Here is a 23,351-nt window from a genome sequence, read left to right on the forward strand (position 1 = left end):
CCCGACTTCCCCAGGGGTCCTGTCTCATTCCTCATCACCCTCAAGTGTAGGGAGGTCTGTGTGTAAGACATTGGAGTTGTTGCCAAAGATGGCAGTGCTGGCTGTGCAGGGACGACTGAGCCGTTCCCAGGTGCCTCTGTGGCTCTGTGCCCCCCAGGGGACCTCTCCCTTTCTGTGTCCAGACTGAACACCAGCTGAAGCCTGGAGAAGGCAATGGATACCAAGGAGTTGTCTTGGTAGCCGTCATGGTGAGCTGTCTTGGGGGAAAGATGGCCTGCGGGGGTCACCCACCTAGTCCCAGGGGAACGCAGCCCTGCCTCTGGAACCTCCTGGATCTCTCCAGCGGAGTATGGCAGGCCTGCAGGCTTGTGGGCCAGTGGGGCTTGCTTCTGTGTTTGGATCAGGGCATGGGGCTCTGACTTCATCTCTGCTGTCCTAAAAGCCCTGGGCTTAGCATTTCCAGGGGCCTGGAAGTATCAAGACATGCTCCAGTGGTTTTGCTACAGTCTGTGATTACACGGTCTGATGGAACAACGTCGTTGGTGCTCAAATGTGCTTTTTATAACATCCCCGATACTCTTCCTGGAGTCTTCTGTTCCCTGGCTCTGTCCAGCGCGGCGTCAGGACTGTAAAAAGGAAAAAAAAAAAAAATCTTCCTGAGGTTTTCGTGCTGTTTTCGGGGGCATGTGTGTGTTTATGTGTGTCAGACAGACAGACAGATGGATAGACAGAATGTGAGAGAACTGGACGCACAGAGGGGCCTACAGAGCCTGTGTCAGCAGTACCAGGAGTTCAAAGAAGAGACTAGAAGACCTTCTCCTGTCTTGAGCCGCTTCCCCATTTGTGAGCTGGCGACAGCTCTTGCCTGCTGTAGAGTTAGGAGAGCTTCTAGTCCTTCCTTCTCTTCCTTGTTTCCCCTGCTTGGCATCCCCATGGCATTCTTCACCGCTCAGTGCGCTGCCAGAGGTGGTACAGGTGCGTCCCAGGAGCGGAGTCCCAGAACAATGCTCCTCTGTGTGGACTCTGGCCTCGGGGCTGCCTTAGCAGAGCCCCGGCATTTCCGGGTACTTCGGGCAAGGGAGACCTGGCCCGCACACCCCCTGTGCTGTTCACCCCACTAGGCGTGAGGCTGTCTTTGTGCGGGGCAGGGATCTCCTACAGGGGCAGGGGGCCAGAAAGGCATGTGGGCCCTTGGAGGCATGGGGTGCCCACCTCAGACAACGGCTTCGCCATTCCATCCCCAGGTGAGGGGAAGGCTTCTATGAAGGAGAGTCAGGAAGGCTTAGACAGGGGTGGGGTCTGAAGGAATAGATGTTGGCGGCCTTTGGCAGGAGGCCGGTAAGTCCGAGAGCTTCGAACTGCCATCCTGGAAAGGCGGCCGGGGGCTTCAGACCATTGAGTGAGATGGTTACGGGGTTCTGGAATCTGCGTGTCTCTGCATTTGTGTGCTCTCCGGCAGACGTTCATGGCAAAACCTGTGGGAGGAATGTGGCCCAGGTGCTCACCTTTGGTGGCGGGGGGCGGGGGGTAAAGGGAGAGGGAAGCTGGGGAGAGTGGGGGCCTCCCTTCCAAACTCCCCAGAAGAGTGGGAGAGGAGGGGACCCACCCCTGGCCCAAGATGGAGGGTGCTACAGTGGCTTTCGGAGGAAAAGTCCAAATGGGCTGGTTTCTGGAACTTGTTATAAGGAAGGAAAAGAGTGTCAGGAGCCTGAATTCTTTCTTTCTTTTTTTTTTTTTAAGGTGTTATTTATTTATATGAGGGAGAGAGAACATAAGCAGGGAGAGGGGCAGGCAGAGGGAGAAGCAGGCTTTCCCTCTGAGCAGAGAGCCCAATGCGAGCAGAGATCCCAGCACCCTGGGATCACGACCTGAGCTGAAGGCAGACACCAACCAACTGAGCCGCCCAGGCATCCCAGAACCGGAGCTCTTATCAGCCAGAAGTGGTTCCCAGGTTATCCAAATGAGGGCGGGCTCTCTTACCGCCTGCCACGAACCCTGCCCACACCCGCCCATCCCCACACACCCGGCTGCAAAGTCAGGAAGCCAGTCCCCAAGAGCGACTTCACACCCAAGCTGGAGGGTCTTCTGGCTGAGCTGTGGTACCTCTAGGACAAGTGAGCCCAGCAGGCTCAGCAGCTCTCTGTGGGGGCCCCACTGAAACCGGAGCAAGTCCGAACATTTCACCTGCTGGTGGGCGTGTGTGGGTGTCTTTAGCGGCCACCGGTTGCTTCACAGCTGCCCTCTGCAGTACCGGCCGCCTGGCCGAGCCTCGCTGGTCCCAGCAGAGGCTGAGCTGGGTGTCACTGGGCAAACTCACTCACTCCTCTGAGCCCCGGTCTCCCCATCTCCAGAGTAGTTCCCAAGGCTCTTTTCAACCCTGGAAATTAAGTCCCGCCTCCATGGAAATGAATATTGTCTATGAGACGTATGCTCTCCCAGGGGGCACCTATGGGGGATGTTCACCGTAGACCCTTTTAGCTGGGTTAGAGAAGCCACCTCCACATTTCCAGCTGGGTCAGGGTTGGAGACAGGCAACAGCCCTTCCTGTGGATGAAATGCCTCTGTCCCTGGAGGCACTTTTAATTTGTTAAGACTCGTTCTCCCCTGGAACCAGAAACTTCCTTGTGCACCAGGCAGGGAAGCTATTACCTGTATTTTACAGATTGGCAGAATGAGGCCCAGAAAAGTGAAGTCTTTCTCTGGGGATCCATGACCCCCCGGTGATTAATATAAATTAGTAGAAAGAGCACCAGCCTGAAGTCAGACAATCTGACCTTGAGAAAGTCCCTAAGGTCTCTAGACCCCAATTTCCTGTCTGTGAAGTGGCAATAATCATGACTGCAAGGTTACACAAAATAATGGAGGTGGAAACAGTTTGCCAACGTGTAAAACACGCGCTAACTCTCAGCATCTCTGCTGGCCTCGGGCTCTTCTCCCAGCTGCCGCTTCTCTCCTGCACGTTCTTCCTTCTTGGAGCTAAACGCAGTCTCCTGGGGTGTTTCTCTGGGTGGAAGTGGACAGGATCCTACCTGACTCCTAACCTCCCGGTGGTTCTTTCCTTCCAGACTGTAAATTCACCTGCCACCCGGAGTGCCGTCACCTGATCCAGCTGGATTGCAGTCGGCAGGAAGGCCCATCCCGGGACAGACCCTCTCCAGAAAGCACCCTCACGCCGATCTTCAGCCAGGTAAGGAGCAGAGCTCCAGGACCGGGCGGGGAATGGCTTCTGCTGGTAGCCTAGGCTCTACGTTCTTTGCCCAGGAGCTCTGGTCAGCATGCATTCCATGCAACCTGGGGTCCCCTTCTGGCCAGACACACCCCTTTTCAAGGGAACAGGCAGATGGAACAGGAACAGTGACCCCGAGAAGTATGTAGATATTCAGAAATCCTCATTAGGTCTCTCCAAGCACAAGGCCTGCTTTGACCTGGGATTCTAAGCCAGAGGTGCAGGTGTAGTGAGGATTGAAAGGAGATAGGGCTCCTGAAGGTCCCCTGAAGCCTCGTGGCCCTGGGGCAGTGGGGACTTGGGGCTGAGGCTCTTCAAGCATATCATGCCGTGGGCCAATCAGGCAGCCAGTCTAGATTCAACCTCAAAAGGGCCAGGCAGATATTCTTTCCTTGTGTTAAAGAACCAGGGAATTGATGCGTCCAAACTTTGATGTCTAGGATTTGGAGTGGAGACGGGAGAACATTTTCTGATTCTTGCACTGAACAAGGATTTATTGAGTGTCCCCTGTGTGCCGAGCACTGAGGAGAGCGGGGATTGTAAATGATACATCATTGCAGTTCTTACCCACAGAGAGCTTACATTCTGGCAGGGGAGGCAGAATACAACCAAGTAGTGTATACCATGATGCATGTTGCAATGGAAAGTATGAATCAAGTGTTCTGAGTACAGGAGGCAATTGGTTCTGTTGGGAGAAATCAGGGAAGACTTCCCAGAGGAGGTGATCTGATCCCTAATGTATGAGTCCATGGTTGCTAGTCAAGGATGTAAGGATGGTCCCTAGATACCATTCATTCATTCATTTGGCAAATATGTTTTGAAGGTTGACTGTATGCAAGGCCCAGAGATGCCAAGGACTTAGTGATGAAGGGAGCAGACATGGCCCCTGGCCTCTCTGGGCTGGCAGCAGCGTCAGGGAACGAGATAATCAAATAAGCACCATGTTTATGAGGAAAATGCCCAGAGTGTTGTGAGAGACAATATAGGTGCTGAACGACTGGTTATTTCCTGAAGAAAATACCAGTGGCCCTGGGAAACCCCAAGTCGGCCCCAAATCCCGAGATTAGCTGACCGCAGTAATCACCACCCCCCACCTCTTTTCTCCCACTAAGAAAGCATTGCTAGAAAGCAAATATGATGTATGTTTTTATAAGCGTGAGATTGAACCGACTCTAAGATCAATATTTTAAAAACTCTTTGCCTCTTCCACACACTTTGCAATTGTAACTGTTTATGGTGTGGCCTGAAGGTAGCCCGGCCTCCCGGGAGGGCCTTGCCCCATGAGGGGTGAGGAGGAAAAGGACCTCCTCAGGGACCTCCCAAACCCTGGCGACTGCTGCAGAATTTTGCTGAAGGTTTGCGTTATGAGAAGGAGGAGGGTGGTTACACAGCACACCGTGTGACAACGTTTCCTAAAAATGTCAGTTTCTGGAGACATTTTTTGTTGTCACAACTGGGGTGATGCTACTGGAGTCTGATGGGGGAGGCTAGGGAAGCTGCTGACTGCCCTCCACGACACAGGACAGGTCCCCACAACAAAGCATCGCCTGACCCTGAATGTCCACAGTGTGGAGGTTGAGAAAGCCTGGCCTGGAACAGGTTAGCCTGGCAGGTGAGGGGGGCGGAAGGCCCCAGGGCAGGCCCTGGAGTTTGCTCTATACCTCGTCTCCTGCTTGGGATGCCAGCAGCACACGAGGCCTTCCAAGTCTGAGTCTTTGGAAGCGGAGTGGCCCCTTCTCCTCTGTTGGGAAGAGGACGCCACCTCAGAACCCTCTGGAAGCTGAATCGAGGCCGTGTCTAGAGTAGATCCCCCACTGAATTATAGAAGGAGCCATACAGAACCACGTTGGGGGATCCAAGTGTCCCGCATGGGTGCCGAGTGGCCCCCAGCCACCGACGGCCTGGAGTGGGGTTTGCTCCCGGCTGGGTCAGGCTGTTCTGTTTGCCTTGGCCAGGCCTGGCCGCCTGCTTCAGCACAGCGAGGGCAGGACCGAGCCTTCTATCAATAAAACCCGGGCCGTGCTCCAGGCTCACTCCCCTTCTCTAAAAAGCTTGTTTGTGCTGATTTCCGCCTTGAGTTGATTTTCAGTTAAATACCAGGATGGAGCTTTCTTTCACCTTGACACAGTCACCTGGGCTGAGCTAGCTTCATGCGCCAGCGCCGTCTTCCCGGGGGGCATTTGCTGTGGTCCCGTCTGAACTCAGCTAGTTTGGGGGCCGTATGGCTGCTGGGGGGGGGGGTGGTCTCAATGTCATGTCCTTTCTCCTTTCCACCTTTAAGGAAAAGAAAAATCACTGATTTTCCTCCAACCGGAGGAGACTGCTGTTGGTTAACTTTTCTATATTTTCCTCCTGTACGTTCATACATTTTTCAAAACATGGTTGAGATCACCCTGTAGATACGTTTTTGGCATCCCCCGTTGGAAAGCAGTAATCCCAAGGTTCCAGCTGTCTTCTCTCTGCCTTGCCGCCTCCTGCACGGAGGGAGGGAGGGGGGCAGGAGTGTGTGTGTGGGGGGGGTGCAGAGGTGGACTCAGAGCCCTGGCTGCAAGCTGACAGGGCCATGTGGGAGACACCCAGGGCCAGCAGAGGAAGGGCAGCTGCCTGCCTATGCCTTCTCCACCACGAAACTGTTGCTTTTAGAGTCTTTCCTTAGAGGTCTCCAAGGTCTGATACATGCGATTTTTCCTTAAGCACCTAGCAAATCTCCTTCATGTGCACCCCAGATCCCTTCTTCATCTGAAGCCTGATTCCTTTTTTTTTTTTTTTAAAGCCTGATTCCTAGAGAACATCGTTGGCCTTGACCAAACAGCACAACAAATTGCCAGTATGGCTGTAGCATCCCAAAGACCTTATGCTTCATGTGTTCTTAAAGTTGCTCCTCTGGTGGAAAAACAAAACAAAACAAAAAAACCCAAAAAAAAAACACAACCAAAAAACCCAACCCTTAGGGACTCCCCAGTACCCTCACAGTGGCGTGTGAGTTTGCCAGTTTGGTCCGTGCCTTTCATTGCCTTCAGGGAAGCAACCCCCAGAGTGGAAGTTTCTGGCCTCAACTGTTGATTCTTATAACCCATGGCAGGCCAGGGTGTTCCTGGCAATCTCTCTCTTGTCTCAGTACATCGGATGAGCAGAGGATGATCAGAAAACATAACCACTCTTCCTTCCACTCAAATCACAGCGGGTTGACATCTGCCGGGTGTGGGTTCCCTCCCCTGCCCCTGCCCCTGCCCCTTCAGGAGCGGGAGCGGCCCCTGGAAGCCAGCCTCCCGGCTCCTGGCCGCACAGCCCGGCCCCTCCCTCGGGAGCTCCCAAACCTTGCTCGGGTACTTTCCTCACTTGGAAGCCAGCCATAGCCATGTTCCACCTGTGCTACTATTTACCCAATGTTTCTCTTTAAATAGATTCATTTCATTAAACTTAAATAAAGCGTGTGTTAAAGAAATTTAGAAAACCCTCAAATCACGGGTTTGATGTATGGAGGATTTTTTTCCCCCTGACATGTGTTCAATTAATACTTACTCTCTGAAATGAAAAGAACAGTGTGTTTCTAGGGACGACCTCAGATTCTGTCCATGTTTGTCTAGCCGGGCATGACTCTAAAATCCTTCCGGATGCCATCAGTGGGACACGCCGCAAACAGAGGATAGTGTCTTAGGTCATTGACTCTTTGATGACCAGGGCCCTGGGTCCAGCCGCTGCCTAAGGGGCACTGTAAGCAGCGGAGACAGCCCGGGTAGCTGGGAAGAAAGTTCCAGCTGTCCAAGCCAATTCTAAGGCATGCATCCGAAGGAGAGCTCAGTCCATACGTACTGTGGGGAATAGTGCAAAGCAAAAATGAGTGCCTACCCCACCCCCCCCCACCACAGGACAAGCCTATCTGTATTTTGCACACATATGTCTGTGTGTGTTAGTGTAGAGTGAGGGCTTGGATACCACCCGGCAAACCACTGAAGAGGTTTCACCTTGGGGGTGGGTAAGAGTCCCAAGGGGGTAGAGTTAGATTCCTTTCAGCTTTTGCTGCTTGCATCAGTGCTGCTTGAATAACTGATGCTTTCATCTGTTTCCAGGGAGGAAATTTTTTTTAAAGCAATAAATATTTTCTTAAAGAAAGCAACGAGCTTCACAGTGGCAGAAGAGCTGGGTTTTGATCCAGACTGTGTAGACAGTATACTTGCTATGTGGCCCGGGGCCAACCTCCTAGTTCTCTGGGCCTTGGGCTTCTCCCCTGAGGACTGGGTGGTGTGCTGGGTCGTGAGGAGGCTGGTGGGGGGAGGGGGATGTGTGCGAGGGCGTGTGCAGACCAAGGCCTGCGAATCTGCAGGTAACGTGGGAGGGCTGTCTCTGCTGCCTCCAGTGACCCAACGGGAGGGTCGGTCCTGTCCTCCCCGCGATGAAAACCCATGGTGGCTTCCCACAGCCCTCGAAATCAACCCGAATCTGCACTAGGGCAGAAATCCTTCATGGTCTGGCTCTCCTAGCTCTCCAAAATGCCAGAAAGATGGGTTACTGTCCTGGACCTACAACCAGGACACTATGACTCTATAACGGTCCGCATAGTCTATAACTATGACTCTATAACGGTCCGCAGCCCGTTTGCTTCAAGAATAACAGTTGCCTGTTGCTCCCCTCTATAGACCAAGACCTACACACCAAAGGGACAGCCAGGCGGGTTCCCAAGCTCCAGGGTGGATCAGTCGCACGGGGTGCCTTTCTGTCACCGCCCCCCAACCCCCACCCTCTGCAGTCGCTGTGTGGTGGTGACTCAGCTGGCGTGGAGAGCCCAGTTTCCTGGCTCCTGGCCCTGTGCTCCCCTCCCGCAGGCATGCCACCATCTCTCTCTCTCCCCGAGGCTCTGCCTTTCCAGAACCCTGGTCACTCCTGCCCCAACCCTCTGCCGGAAGGCCCCATGCTGAACCCAGAACTACCACACGGGGGAGCCAGAAGCAAGTCGGGAGAAACTGGGAGGCGGGGGTTTGTCCCTGCGGGGCGGCGCCTGAACACACACTACAGAGGGACACCTGCAGGCACCTCCTCGTGTTCTGGGTCCTAGGTCTCCTCAGAAATGCTCCCCAAAGGTATATCACATTGGATTGTGACCGGTAACAACTTTGTTAAGGCACACCTGTGCCCTGTCTACATGTTTTATCCGTTATTGAAGGAGAGGGACTGAAATGTCCAAATATAATTGTGCCTAAAATATATATATTATTATATATATTATATTATATATAAGCATATATATAGATTTATATCTATATAGGTTAGGAATATAGATTTATCAATATCTACAGATATCTATATCTATATATCTATCTCTATTTCTATCTATATCTATAGCCTATTTCTCCATAGGCTTCTATCTTGCTAAATTTTGAAGCTCCATTATTTATTACATAAACATTTAAGATTATGTTCTCTTGATTAATTGACCTCGTCTCATGATGAAATAACCTTCTTTATCCCTTCTTTTTTTTTTTTTTTTAAAGATTTTGTTTATTTATTTGACAGACAGAAATCACAAGTAGGCAGAGAGGCAGGCAGAGAGAAGGAAGCAGACTCCCTGCGGAGCAGAGAGCAGGACCCTGGGATCATGACCCGAGCCGAAGGCAGAGGCTTTAACCCTCTGAGCCACCCAGGCGCCCCTCCCTGGTAATATTCTTGACTCTGAAATCTACTTTGTCTGATTTCAATACAGGCCACTCCAGCTTTCTTTTGATTACCAGGAGCATGATATTTATAAATCCATCCTTTCACTTTTAGGCTAGGTTTGTCTTTATATTTAAAACTCATTTCCTGTAGACAGCAAATAGTTGGATCTTGTTTATTTTAAAATCCAATTGGATAATCTCTGCCCTTTAATTGGGTTATTTAGATCATTTGCATTTAATGTGATTATTGATATAATTAGATTTTAAGTCTATCATCTTTCTATTTTTTTGTCTGTCCTTTCTGTTCTTTGTTCCTTCTCCCCCCTCCCCCCGCCCCCATCTTATTTTGGATTAATTGAATATATTTTATAACCCCATTGTATTTCATTTGTTGTCAGCCCATCCACATGTGCCAAAGGCAGGGCCAGTCCCCAGCTGTCCTGTTCCACTCTGGCTACATTTGAGACAGCTTCTCCACCTTCCACAGACTTCCTTCCACGCTCTAGAAGCCAGAAGTGCTGGCCCAGGCTGTCAGTGATTCATCTCCGCTAGACAGCTGCCTCTCACAGGAGCTGCCCCAAGGCCTATCTGACCAGCTCAAGCCAACCCACAGAGCTTGTTTCCAGTCTGGCAGAGCGGAAAGTCTTCCCAACCTGAGATCCTGGCTCTGGGGAGTGGCAGAGCTCTAGAACTTATTTCTCTAGAAATCCTTAAGTTTTGGAGACCTTTCCCGGGTGTTCATCACAGCCCCACCTCCTCCTCCTACCTGCGAAACAGTGGCTGCCTGAGATGTCCTCTGGCTGGGCCAAGTCAGTCCCGAGTTTCTGAGGAGGCAGCTTTATATGTGTCACGGTGAGAGAGTTGTTTGTGTCTTACCCTGGAGACCACACTGCCCTGGGTAACTGGTCTTGCCTGGAGAGGGGCAGATGAGAGATGGTGATTGTGGGTCAGAATCATCTTTTGTGATTCTCTAGTCTGATGAGAAGGGGACAATTAGAAGGTAGACTCCCCGGTGGCTGAGTCAAACCTGGCAGGAGCTCTTTAGGACCTGTGCCTCTTGGTCTGGGCTAATTTCACTGCATTCAGTGTTTTTAAGTGGAAGGGTCCTGTCAAAGCTCTTAAGCTAGCAGCCAAACAACAGAAGTGCTGTGTGGGCTAGGACCCGCGAGAAAGCAAATCTCCTGTGAGCCCACCCTAAGAGGTGTGTAGCCGCTCACCTTTTATGACAGGAAGTCGTCTGGGGAGAAATTGAGCTCTTCGCTCTGCACAGCTGGTTTAATGCTGTAAAACGAAGCTCTCGGGATGGAGAGTGGAATTTTTAAGGTTCAACACCCCCACCACCACCACCAAGAGGACATCTGGGAAAGGTTGCTTCTGACAAACGTGGGGAAGGTGGAGGCCGTCCTGTCGGGATTGGTGAACATGTGTCAGGAAGAGGGGAGGACCTGGGGGGTTTTGACAGGCAGAGAAAACAACAAAACAAACCACAAGAGGGCAGGGCAGCTGCCAGGAATGTGAAACAAATTCTGCACAGCTTAAGGAGGGAGGCTGTCTTGTGGCTAGAGGTGGGTGTGAATGGACTGCTGGCTGGCCATGGGTCTTGAAGGGCCTTGAAGACCTGCTCCAGAATTTGGAACCTCCCTGCAGGCACTGGAGAGTTGTTGGATGAAGGACAACGATTGTCGTGGAAAGCTGTCGGACATAGGCGCTCTGGGTTTGAAATCAGATCCTACCCTTTACTTGCTCTGTGACCTTGGGCAAATGAACCACTCTGAGCCTCAGTTTACTCATCTGCAAAATATCTCCTTGCAGGGTTGTGCCGATCTGGTGAGACCAGAAAATGTGTAAGAACTTGGCAATTCTTTTTTTTTTAATAAATTTCTCTTGTTTTTTTTTTTTTTTTTTTTTTTAAGAATTTATTTATTTGACAGAGAAAGATCAGAGAAAGATCACAAGTAGGCAGAGAGGCAGGCAGAGAGAGAGAGAGAGAGAGGAGGAAGCAGGCTTTCTGCAGAGCAGAGAGCCCGATGTGGGACTCGATCCCAGGACCCTGAGATCATGACCTGAGCTGAAGGCAGTGTCTTAACCCACTGAGCCACCCAGGTGCCCCAAGAACTTGGCAATTCTAATATAACTTCTTATTTCCTGCCGTTCTATTAGACTGTGTGGTGAGAGGCAGAAACAATGTCTTATCCAGGCCTCAGTCCGAACTCCTAGTTTAGTACTTGTCATGTAGAAGGTGCCTGGTAAATATTTCTTAAATGAAAGGATGAAAGAATAAGCGACTAGAGCTGGGCACAGAGTAAGGAGTATAGTGCAGTGATATTCAGTAACTATTAGTTGAAATTTGAATAGAAGGTTTTATAATAGAATAGCCCTGATCAGATCTTAGTACAGAAGGGTGACTTTGGCCACAAGGAGGCGGGGAGTTTGGAGAAGGCTGAGATGGAAACAAAGGAAACTACTAGAAAGCTTTGCAATAATCTATGTTCATGGCATTCGTTGAGCGAGGACCTACTCATGGTGAAGGAGCAGGGGGAGGGGAAGCAGGGAATAACGAGCTCAGTTTCGGACTTGTCGCCCGCGAGACTTCAGAGGGGAGCCCCGGGTACTCGGTGAGCTGTGGCTGGAGCTAGATGTAGCTCCACCTGGGGCTACCTGGAGGGAGAGGGTTCTGAGGCACGAGTCTGTGAGGTAGGATGGACACCACTGGCAGACATCAGACTAAGCTCCTGGGCTGGGGGTGCGGGGTGCCAGGACCAGAAGACTCAGTGGCTGGACCCTGGAAAATCCCAACAAGCTGCCGGGAAGACAGGACATAGGTAGGCTGGGAAAGCGGGTCCTGCGTGGTTTGTGATGGCCTGTGATTTCAGGCAGGAAGGTACTACGGGAGCAATAACGTACTATTACGGAGTGTTCCAGAACTGGGTACTGAGGTCAGACCCGCTGGGTTCATTTGGCTCCACCATGAACCAGCATGTACAACTATGTGCAGATTGCTTAACCTGCCCAAACCTCCTTCTCCTTTCTGTAAGAGAGAGATAAGAACTGTAGCTTCCTCATCAGTTGGTTGTAGGGAATTAAATGAAAGGATACACACGAAGCTAGCCGTACGAGGCCTGCACGTACCGGCTAAGAATAATTTCAAACTCTGTTTCAGGGATCGAGGGGCACGTCACCCTGGTTTTCAGCCTCTGAATGTGTTGGTAGGTCACAAGGCCCCCCCATCTGACCTCCACCCCCACACCCTGCAGCGGGACAGTGGGGGAATCCTCGGGTGCTGAGCGGCTCCAGACGCCGAATCAAGCCGGAGTTGGAGCTGGGATAGAGTAGCAGCTCCCGGCTCCCGGTCTTGTGATACTGCTTTTCTGGAACACGCGGAACCACGCGGTGGATCAAATGAGGGGATCTGGGCACATGTCAGGATCACATCTGAGAAAGGAAGGAAGCTTAAAATAGTGTCTTTCATCATCTGAAACTTTGAGCCAGGAAAGTCACCCACTTCACCATCTCAGTGGGGCTTCCGGAACCCCAGCACGATGCCTTGGATTTAAGGCTCCCGAGGCTTAGGCTGCAGCCGGAGGTCCGGACGCCTCTTCCCCGGCTCAGGGACAAGAACAGCCAGTCCCTGTTTCTTGCATGTTCCCCGCCAGTGGCTCCTGCGTTCCCCTGCCCCTTCTCCCCCTCTCCCAGGTTCTCAGTGCTGATTACTCATAGGGAAGAGGTGCTGACGGGGTCATTAGACACTGAAAGGAATCCAGTCTTCCTCTCTTAAGGCCCCTGGAGCTTCAGTCTAGACTTTTCCTCCTGGAGGCTGGCCAACTTTATTGTGTTTGATCTTTGCAGATTTCTTCGAATCCCAGGGTCCTCACCAACACAGTCTCTGTGTTGCTGACTTCTTACTCATGGCTCCCTTGCAGGCCTGGAGTCATAGGCAGGTGGAGCGGGGTGGGGGAAGGACACTAACTTGGAGGGAAGAGACTTGGGAAGCAGGAGCTGTGATGGAATCTGTTATTTCCCTCACTTTCCTACCTGTGAAATGGATATAACAACCTGCTCTCAAGGTTCTAGAGCTGGCCAAGCAGTGAATGGTAAAAAGGCTTCCAGAAGCCCTATTCAGACAGCAGCAAATATGCATAATATTTGGAATGGCATGTAGCTGCACCCTAAAAGAACACAGTGTCACTTAGAACTTCTCCTAACCAGGTCTCACAGCTGGCGTGTTGTGCACAAGAAGAGAGGCATGCCAACTCCTGGGGCACTTTGGTTTGGGGTTCAAAGAGGTTGTCACCTGCTGTCTCTTAGGATTGTGCCTTTTGAATGCGTGGCATTGCAATTGCTTTGCAGAGGTCCCTGCTTGACTCCAAGGACACAGTGTGGCCACAAAGAATCTGGGCCCATTTTTTCCTTAAATATTGGATTCCCACAGAGCCAGGAGGTTCCTTTGATAAAGAGAAGTGCATTTCTTTGCTGGCTGGACAAAACAGGCTACTGAGGGCCCGAGGCTCATGCAGGGGCTCCCTCCCTGCAGCGTTCATCAGTCAGCATTGGATTTGGAGGTACTGGTGAGGCTGACACGATTCTTTTGCCTGAACTGCTGTCTCTGGGGACATCTCTCCCTCACTCCCAAGAAACTAGCACTAAAATACTCATTTGAAGGAAAGATTGTTCCAGACCAAGCCAGAGGTTCTTCAACCCTATGAGCGGTGAGCTCTTCCTCCCAAAACACCCAGTAGCTCACTGTAGCCCACCCCCCAGCTGCTCACCTGCACTTGCTGCTGGTGTGGACCGATCTCCTGAGCCCAGGGCGGTGGGCAGCTCTCAGCTGTCTTGTGCTTCTACCTGCCAGGCACTCACAGGCTTCTGGGAGAAAGACTGTGTTGGAGGATGGAGCCAAACTGGGCTGCAGTTTGAAACCCTCCTGAGCACTGACAGATTTGGCTAAGGTGGGGGAGGAAGGGAGTTTCTCATAAAAATAACGATAGCTTAAAATGGAGCGGGTAGCTTGGTATCTGGGGGCTGAGTCTAGCCCTCTGGCCAGCTTGTGCTTCCCCCGGATTGGAGTGTTCCAGACCTGCAAGGAAGAGCCGCACAAACCCGGAGAGAGTCCTGATCGCCCCTCTTAGCCACTCTCTGGGACACACCAGTGTCCCCAGGGCATCAGGCTCTGAGAACGGTGTCCCTGGCCTTGCCTTGCTGGTCATGGGACTCCAGGCCCCACTCTACTGAAAGATGGCAGAGTGCACACCAGAACAGCCCCATTTCTGTGGAGAGACTGTAGATCAAGAGGCTAAAAGCATGGGCCCTGGAGTTGCACAGGCCTGGGTCTGAGTCCCAGGACACATATCTTCCTTGTAGGACTCTGAGCCTCAGTTTCCTCATCCATAAAATGGGAATAATATTCTCTACCTCAAGGCTCTGGGGAAGTTTACTGCCCAGGCACAGGAGTTATGCAAGCAAGCAAGGGTACCTCTAACTGCTATTGCTGTGCAGACCTGGGCCGAAAGGTTATGGGAGTATCACCCTAATTGCTTGGAGGGCTAAACCCTGGTCGAGGAAGATGTTCCTTCATCCAGTCTGATGGGGACATGTAATGAGCCGTCTTTGATAGGAATGACAGGAACTGGCAAAGACCCCCTCCTGGCCAGATTGTCAGGAAAATGTATAGATAACTTGGGTTATTTGGTGTGTGGAGGCTCCTTTGGTATCCTGAGTCTTCCGGAGGGCCAAGTGCTGCGTGTGGGAGGAAGGGGAGGCTTGCGCTCCAGGTTGCCATAACTTTGCATATGATTTGCATATGCTTGTGGGGCCCCTGCAGTTTCTTCTCGCATTTCCAAGTTAAAATACTGCTGCTTCTCCAGGCAGACCAGATATTGATTTTCTTCTTCTCCGGTTACTTCTCCAACCACTCTGATTGACCGGGCTCCTGGTGAATGGGGGATGTGAGAGTGGATGAGGAGGAGGGTGGGAGGAAGGGAGGGGAGCCGGCGAGGACCTTAGAGCCCTTTCTACTCCTTGAACATGAGCCATCATGGGTGACGAGAAGGAGCTGTTTCCAGAGGCATGAAGAAAGGCCATAGGGAATTTTCTCCCTCGCGCGCGTCCCGGTCTGTTCCTTCCCGGCATCCCTAACCTGACCTCTGGTGCCCCAGGCCCACCTGTCCCGGGGATCCAGGGCCACCGAGGGAGGTGGGGAGGCGCAGGCCAGGGGCGGGCGGGGGGAGGGGCGCCGCGACAGCCCAGCCGGGCTTTGGGGAACCTTGCGAGAGGAAGTGGCTTCCGACTCCTCTGCGCGCAGGGCGAGGGGCAGGAAAGGCGCGGGCAGGCGGGGGAGGTGTCGAGATGGCGTTCTGCGCGCGGGGCGGAGGGGACGAAACCGCGGATGCCGAGTGAGCCGGGGAGCGCCGCGCGCGAGGCGGGCGCCCACGTCCCACCCGGGAGCTTGCAGCCCGGGCGGCGCGCGGAGAAGGGCGCAGGTTACCCCCCCACCGGAGCCGCTCGGGGCCCAGCCTGAGAGCCCAGGCGGCGGATGGGCTGCGCCTAGACGGGTGACAGCACCCCCCCCCCCACCCCAGCCCGCTGCGAGGCTGGGAGCTCGCGCTGGTAGATCTTGGGGCGGGGATCCCCTCCTCCCTGGGCCGCCGCAGGAGCCCGGCCGGTGACACGCGCCCTGTGCCTCGCGGGGCCCCCGGGCTAGATGACGGTGGACAGCAGCATGAGTAGTGGGTACTGCAGCCTGGAGGAGGAACTGGAGGATTGCTTCTTCACTGCCAAGACCACCTTCTTCAGAAATGTGCAGAGCAAACATCCTTCCAAGGTAAACATCACGATCCAATGCAAAAGCCTTTGACTGCGGGCTTAGGGGGTAGGGGCCAGAGAGAATCACTTCCGTGGTCCAGGAGGGAAACCTGCATCCTGGCCAACAGGCAAGGCCATGTGTTATCAGAAGGGGTGGCCAGTTGCCCTGGGACCCTCTTGAACTTGTGGGCTAAGTGGACCAAAGGTTGGATCTGGAGCCCTTCCAGGACCACCAGCAAACACTCTTCTCTTTTTAATGCCCTTTTCAGTATTTCCTGGCCCTGGACCTTTTCAAAACGGCTCTCTATGACTTGGTGACAGTGCTTGGCTCAGTCTGGTGACATGATCACCTGTGCCTGGGAAGGTGACAGGCCAACTGCTCTGTGTCAACACCCCCCCCCCCACCGCCCCAAACCTGAGCTTTGAAGTTCTGGGTGGAAAATGGATGGCGCCCAGTAGGGTAAACACTCACAGGTCGACACTTCCGTATTGTGAGTGGCCAGAATATCTTAAAACACAGTTGTAGTGACTTTGCAGAAGTGTAGGGAGTTTTTAGAAGCAAACTAGACCTTCTCTAAGTCTCTGTCTTGCTACCATTTTAACTTACTGACTTTGTTGGGGTCACCTGAAGGGGGTCGTATGTGCTTCCTGTAGCAACTCTGGGCACCCTGCGAGCCCGAGTCCCCTGGCCACACCCTCCCGGCTGCTACGGATCACGGATCTGCCACATCCTTGGTGGGAGCGGCAGAAGAGCTCTATTTGTTTGTTTGTTGTGCTATTTAGATGAGAGGCTTCCAAGCCAAGGGGAGAGATTGCCTAACAGGGACTGCTCACAGACAGAAGTGAGCTGCTAAGTTTCACAGGTTTGTGCACACTCATCAATTTAGCGGTCCTACATGGGCAGATTCACCAGAAACTTCCCCAGGCCTGACTCTGGGGCCTCCTTCCTGACTAATTCATATTGCCCGTAGACCCTGCACTTCCTGGATTCTGACATTACACCAATGTACTGGACCTTTCGGTTGTGAGAGGATGCCCAAGAACCAAAGGAAAGTTTTGATATTGGTGTTTGAAGGAATCAACTAAAACGACCCCTGGAACCAGCGCCTGCTATCTGGGGCACCCTGTGATGAGGCTGGGGAGCAGGGCCGGTACTGGGGGGCTGGGGAACAGGAGTAGGTAGGGCATGGCTGCCAAGGGGTGGTGCCCTGCTCTCTGTTGGGGTTCTTGCCTCATGGTGTGGACAGCCCCTCACCCCTCACCCCACAGGCACTCTGGCTGTCTGGGGTCTTTAGACCGGTGGTTCTCAGCCTTAGCTGCACCCTAGAATTAGCCGGGGAGCTTTAGAAAATGTGGGTACCTGTCCAGAAGTAGAGAGTCTGACTTACTTTGGCTTAGGGTATGGCCTGAGCATCAGGATTTTGAAAAGCTCCGCGCGTCCTTCTGATATGCAGCTAAGGTCAGACCATGGCTCTAGAGAGTTTTGCTGCTGCCTGGGGAGGAAATGGTTCCTGTTTTGAAAAGGGGGTTTAGCTGCGGTGCTTACTGCCAGCCAGGCTGTGAGCCCTTGGTCCCAGAAGGTGGGCTTTTGGCAGGATGGGGTGCACGAAAGGGCCCTGCAAAGCTGGGGTTTCTTTTCCTTGGCAAAGGAAAGCGGTAGCTGTGTCTGGTACTTCTTGGGAGAGATAGAAATATCTTGTAAGAAAATATTCCCGGGGTGGGGTTGGGAATGGTGGGTGACTTGTTTCTTGGCCCAGACAGCCTTCTGTCCTCCTCCTCGCCTCCCAAAGCGTTGCTCCTGAAAATACTCCTTTGGTTTGGTACCCACGTCAGCTCTTTCTTTACTCTGTCTAGATCTTGAATCCATGCCCTGAGGTGAGGTCTCTGCATACCTCATTTGCCCCAGCACAGAAGCCCTCAACGGGGCAGGAATCCCTTCTAAGAAACTTGTTTGTTGGACCCTGCACGGGGTGATGAGGCTGAGTGCTCCTGACGGGAAAGGATGGTGGGCATAGCCCCTCTGAGCTTGGCCTTTGCCGAGCCCCTGGCTGAGGAGATCCCGGGCCGGACAGCAGTGCTTCTCAGCCCAGGCTTGCTTTCAGCACGGCTCAGTCTGGGGAGTGAGGCCTGGAGGGTGAAGGGGTGTGTGCCTGACTCCGGAGCTGGGGAAGCTTCATCCAAATGTTTCTGTCTTTCGTCCTTTGAAGGGTCGTTCTGCCTTTAATCACATTTTCAGCTCCGTCTTCTCCCCTGCAGCCGCTACTGGAGGGGGGTTTCAGAGAAACCTCCTGTGCTATCACGACCCCTTTCTGATCCCTAAGAAGGCTGCTTCCTTCCTCCCCGAAGACAGGTCACGTCTGAGCTCCTAAGGGAATTCCTCTTTCCTGTCTCCAAGGAAAGGCGTCTGTGTGTTTCCCGGTCGCAGAGAGACTAGGGCCCTCATCCCAGCAACGTCGTCAAGACGGTGGCTATAAATAGCCTTGTCAGAACGACCTGTATCTGCCTCAGGCCTGCGCCTGGTGGGGCCCAAGCTGCTCCTCCTGGTGCCGCCACCTGGGAGCTGTCACTGGTCCCGCCTCCAAGGAGTGCCCCTCTCCAGCCCCTTCGGTGGGAGGTTGGGGGGTGAGAAAGGAGGTGCCAGAAAATGAGGAGCTGGCAGCGGAGAAGGGGCACTGCGCCCTGGGCCCTTACAGAAAGTGACAGATGTGTGCTGTCCTGCGGCTTGTCTGAGGTGACAGGGACAGCAGGAGGCTTCAGGGGGCTGAGGCAGCGCTGGCTTCACGTGAGGGCACTTACATCACGTTGCCGTGGGTTCCTGTGTCCAAACGGGGCTCCTGGGGGCCTGGGGGAGAACAGACCTGCATGGCTGGTGATGTCGTTGGGGCTGCAACCCAGCAGGCTGGGGCAGCCCAGGCGGGGGGATCTGTCCCAGTTCACGCGGCAAGTTTAGGATGGAGCCAGGGTTAGAATCCACACCGCTTGCCTCCTGACCCAGAGATTTTTCTGGGTTAGTCCGACTAAAGGCAGCATGTGGCGTTTAGCACGGCTGGTGACAGTGAGGCCACGCCCTCTGGCCATCCCCACCATCTGCTTCTTTATTCCTGTCTGGGGTCTGACCCTGGAAGTGAGGCCAACTTTGGCCCCATCCGTCTTCCCAATGCCCTCAGGTGGTGGCAGCTTGGGTTTTGGCCTCTGAGCTCTCTTCGTGTCTCCAGGAGCCCCAGACTCTGGAGCCACCCAGAGCTTCAGGGTGGCTGAGCTTCCTGAGAACACAGGACACCTGCTTCTTGCAGAATGTCAGAGCTGAAAAAGATCCGTTTGGTCTAGTGCTCTCCTCTGCAGATGGAGAAACTGAGGCCCAGAGAGGTGGGAAGGCTGCACCAGGCCACATGGGCGTCAGGCGGAGCCAGGACTCACCCCCTTCTTGGGCTTCTTGTCACATGCTCTTCTTGGTCCTCTTCACCCAGTGGGTGACCCCGGACCAGCCATGGTCCTTGTCCTCCCAGAGCCTTCTACAGAATGGAAAGACCCAGACAACTTCAGGCTCCGTTCCATAAGGCACGCTAGTCAAGGACACACTGACTCTCCATTTAACTAGCAGGGGGTTCCCTGTCATTAGTTCCAAAATCTTACAATTTTAGTCATTTAAAAAGTTCTTTTGGGTGTCTAGCCCTAAATCCCGCTTGCTGGATATTCCTCCTCGTGGTTGTTTTCTTTGTGGATACGGAGGACAGAAGGTTGACTCTGTGGTTAAACATCCTTCAGCGCACGTGGATCACGCTCGCATCCCCCCCTGCACTCCCGCTCCCAGGTTTTCTCTGTGCTGACTCCATGGATTCTTGAAAAACTCGAGACAGATGCAAAGAGAAAGAGGGTCTCAGGGGTCCGAGTAGAAGCCACCTCTGGTTCTGTTCCTGCACGTGTCTGGCCATCAGCCCCTCCCTGGCAGGGCCTCTGTGGCACGATGTGGACGTCAGCCCACCATGACGGCCCCCGGGACCAGTCAGGGAAATCCCGTCTCTCCCCCGAAGCAGGCACACCCGGGCCTCAGGCACAGCTCCTGCCCCTGCCCTTCTAGGCCAGAGAGAAAGGCATACTAAAAAGACATGAGTTCCAAATTTGAGCAGTAGAAATGACTTAAGAATCTTCGGAAGTATTGGGATAGCTCACATTTTTAGGCATTATCTCAGGAACCTGCACAGACCAAGATTAACGGCCAAAGATGCTTCGTGCCGGCCCAGACCCAGGATGGCCTTCCTTTTAGGCGGCAGCCTGTCTCCCCCTCCCGTGGTGTTCACCGCCCATCGCTGGCTCTGGCCCTCCCTGGGGTTGGCTTTTCTCTAGTGCAGACGGGAAACCCGGGAAGACACAACGCGCATCCCCTTCGGGTGCGACAGGGCACCAACACTGGGTTCAAAAGCAGACTTGTGAGTGCAGGTTGGCTGTAGTGGCTCTGTCTTCTCTCTCGCATCTTGTATCATCAGGATGGATGAGAGGTTATGGCCAACAGCCCCCTTTTTTCCGTCCTGGCACATAAGAGCAAGTTATTTCCCCCTTTAAGTCAAGTTACATTGGCAGGTGGGGGGCTCCGGTTAACACATGGGAGGTTTCCGTGGGCCAGCCCTGAAATGGAGTCTTCTATAGCCGCACGCCATTGGCCAGAACTGGGTCACGTGGTCACACCTCACCACAAGGGAGGTTGGGAGATGCAGTGCAGCTGTGAGCCCAGGTGGCCGAGGAAGCAGGTTGCGGTGAGGGCGTTTCTCTGGCGCCGTCAAGAAGCCTTCCTGCCCGCTTCTTTGCCCGACACCCACTTTTGGAAGCTCTGCTCATACTTTCTTGGAAATGGGCCGAAACTCTCCTCCGTGGGTCACCGAGCATCTGGCGCTCCCGGGATGAGGTCCCGTCTTCCCCAGCCACACTGGCAGCTCCTTGAGCTCAGACGCTCGCCTCCCTCGGCCCTTCTCGGTGCCTCCGTAGCATCTGAAGCCTCCAGCGATGCGGCAGGTGGTCCAGCCTCCTCCTTCAGACGCACCCTCGGGATCGCTGTTTGAAAATGGAGACTCGGGGACCCTGTCTCAGACTTGCTGGGTCCTGCACCTTTGGAGGTCCCACCCTCAAATATTTAATTTGGGCTAAAGTCAGGGAAACCCCGGTTTAGAAATACTTAATAATTTCCATTAAAATATGAGATGGCATTTGTCACGGATTCCAGACGGGTTCCTAGGCTGGAAGTTGAAGCCAGAAGCTACAGAGATTTGTCCTTGCTCACACAGCTCAGTAGAGACAGAACCGAGGCCTCAGGGCCCCTGGGTCCCTGTTACCCGCACCATGACCCGCTGAGTGAGGCTGTCGGAGTGGCGGCCCTTTGCCACGGTGAGCAGCCCGTGGTGTGGAAGCACCAGATCTGCGAGCCGAGACCTGGCCGGTCACGGCAGCTGCAGCTGTTAACTGAGGGGCCGTGGTCCAGCCACGTCATCTCTCCAGACTGGGGTCACCATCGTCCTTTCAGCAAGAACACTTGTGAGAGGAGCCTGTCTCGATTTTCTTCCCTGAGGATCCCTCCTCTGTGGGAGCAGATCCTTCTCACCACCTTTTCATGGAGCTAATGGATACAGTCTACTGGGTTCTAAGCTGTAAGGATTTCCGCAGGGAGGGGTCAGGAGGAGGACCTGCCTGGCTGGCACACGTCCCCTTCTCTAGGACTATTTGGGACTTAACTCAAACACCGCTGTGTTCCAGAAACCTCCCCTTCAAACCTCCCCTCCCTGTTCCACCAGGCTAGACCATTTATCCTGACGTAGCTGGATTTTCCCTATAAAGCAATTCCAGTTACAGTTTGGGGCACATGCAACATCTATCCCCCCGAGTAGTTTAAGGAGAAAGGAAGAAAGATCCCACACTAGAAGCAAAGCCTGGATTCCAGCTCTTAGTTCACAATACCAGGTTGGACTCTGGATCCAGCTCCCAGCCCATGAGCTGGAAAGGGTGACCCCCCTGGCTCAGCCTGGGTGCCCAGGAGCCTGGGTTCCCTTCTCTCTTCCACCCAACTCTCCAGATAACCCACATCTGTGCATCTGGCTTTGGGATCCTTCTGTATGGAGGACCCAGATCCGTCCCCCTCCAGAGCCTCAGTTTCCTCTTCTCGATGGCTCAGTCTACCCATAAAAGAACATGGGGACACTGGCCTGACGTAGCATATTCCCTGGGGACGAGAGGATGAGCTAAATTTGCCAGGAATCAGGAGCACTACATTTCTAGGGCCAGGAGGAAGGAGGGAGCTGTAGTGGCAGAAAACCTTGACTCACAGGGGCTGTGGCTTCTATGCACTGTGCCGTCCTGACCCCCACCCCCTTCTCTTCTCCCACTCCCACCCTGCTTAGCTTATGGCCCCCATCCTACCTCACTTCCTGGCTCTAGAATGAAATTCTCTGTAGCCAATTGGAGGTCTTGCATGCCCCCTCAGATGGCTAAAATTTAGTACGTCCAGAACCAACTCAGTCAGAGTTTCTACCTGCAAGTGATTTCTTGCTGTGTTTCTGGCCCTCCTAGTCCCCCGTCCTTGAAGCCTCATGGGTCTCCCCTCTTCCCTTCACCCAGCCCGTCACTGTGGGTTCGGTCTCCTGTGCTGCGGAGGTCAGGCTCTCCTTTGTGCTCCCCCCAGCCCCCGCCCTGCCCTCTGTTGGGTGTTCATCACCTTTCACCTGTACACGTCAGAAAGTCACCCAACTGGCTTCCGTCCTGTTTCTCCCCCCTTGCACATCCTGCTCAAGAGTGCCAGGGGCCTATCATTCCAGTATCACAAAGCCCCTAGAGCCTTCCCTCTGCTTCCAGAGCGAAGCCCACCCTTGGTCCCTGTTCCTTATACAGCATCCCCAACCCTGCAGTACAAGCAAGCCATTGGCCTCAAGCAAGCCATTGTGTGTTTAGCTTTCTTGTAGCCCTGAGGCCCGGGGGGTGGGGTGACAGACAGATAATAGTACATCTCAGTGCTTACAGACCTGAGGCCCCAGCTATGTTGGGCCACAGACCTTCGTTGCTCCCCTCCCCATTCGTGGAGGATTTGGATGCGGGCGGCTGGGCGGAGGGACATCGCGGTGGAAGATGCGGTCTCTGCCTGGCAGCCACGTGGCTTTCATCAGGATGTGGCGGCATTCATTCTCTCCATCCTCCTCCAACCCGGTTTCCAGTCCTTCCTTGTCTGGGGGGGCTGTGGTGTGTTGGATCTCCACCTGCTTGGATCCCTGCTCCGGGGGGTGCCTCGAAAGTCAGGAGGCTACTGAGAGCCTCTGACAGACCACACAGGCAGAATCGCCCTTGCTATCAAGCCGAACGATGGGCACACTCAATGAGGTCGTATGCGAAAGAGGGTTAGTCAAGGGCGAGGCCCCCGCCCCACGTTTGTCCAACTCCAAAACACATGTTCTTTCCACTGCACACATGGCACCTTGGGTGAGAGTCAAGTTTGAAAATCTCCAGAGGAGCTCCAGCCTCCTGCCTCAAGCGCTGGTGACTGGCTCTAGGCAGCGGGGGTTCTCATTCAGCCTGCTCCCTGGTGCTGAAATCCAGGTCCCTTTTCCTGCTCTGGTCTGGGGAAATCTGGGCCCCCAGCCTCACCATTGCATCAGCTTCCAGCTGGGGAGCCCCTCCTCGTCCTCCTTATCGCCTGGCTGTCG

At 53.7% G+C, this 23,351-nt stretch overlaps 1 protein-coding gene across 2 annotated transcripts in view; it reads left to right on the plus strand.

The window, feature by feature from the left end:
- The window catches only part of RASSF5 (Ras association domain family member 5), a 65,437-nt gene that overhangs the window by 21,686 nt on the left and 20,400 nt on the right, over nt 1-23,351 (plus strand). Inside the window, exon 2 of one of the 2 annotated variants that reach the window (XM_082702175.1) lies at nt 3,066-3,187. In XM_082702175.1, the coding sequence (XP_082558301.1) occupies nt 3,066-3,187 (122 nt within the window). Of the gene's footprint in view, nt 1-3,065; nt 3,188-14,693; nt 15,695-23,351 lie in introns of those variants that run through there. The other variant, XM_082702176.1, reaches the window with a different exon arrangement.

This window comes from Mustela nivalis (genome assembly GCF_964662115.1).
Source record: "Mustela nivalis genome assembly, chromosome: 16".
Classification (NCBI taxonomy): Eukaryota; Metazoa; Chordata; class Mammalia; order Carnivora; family Mustelidae; genus Mustela; species Mustela nivalis.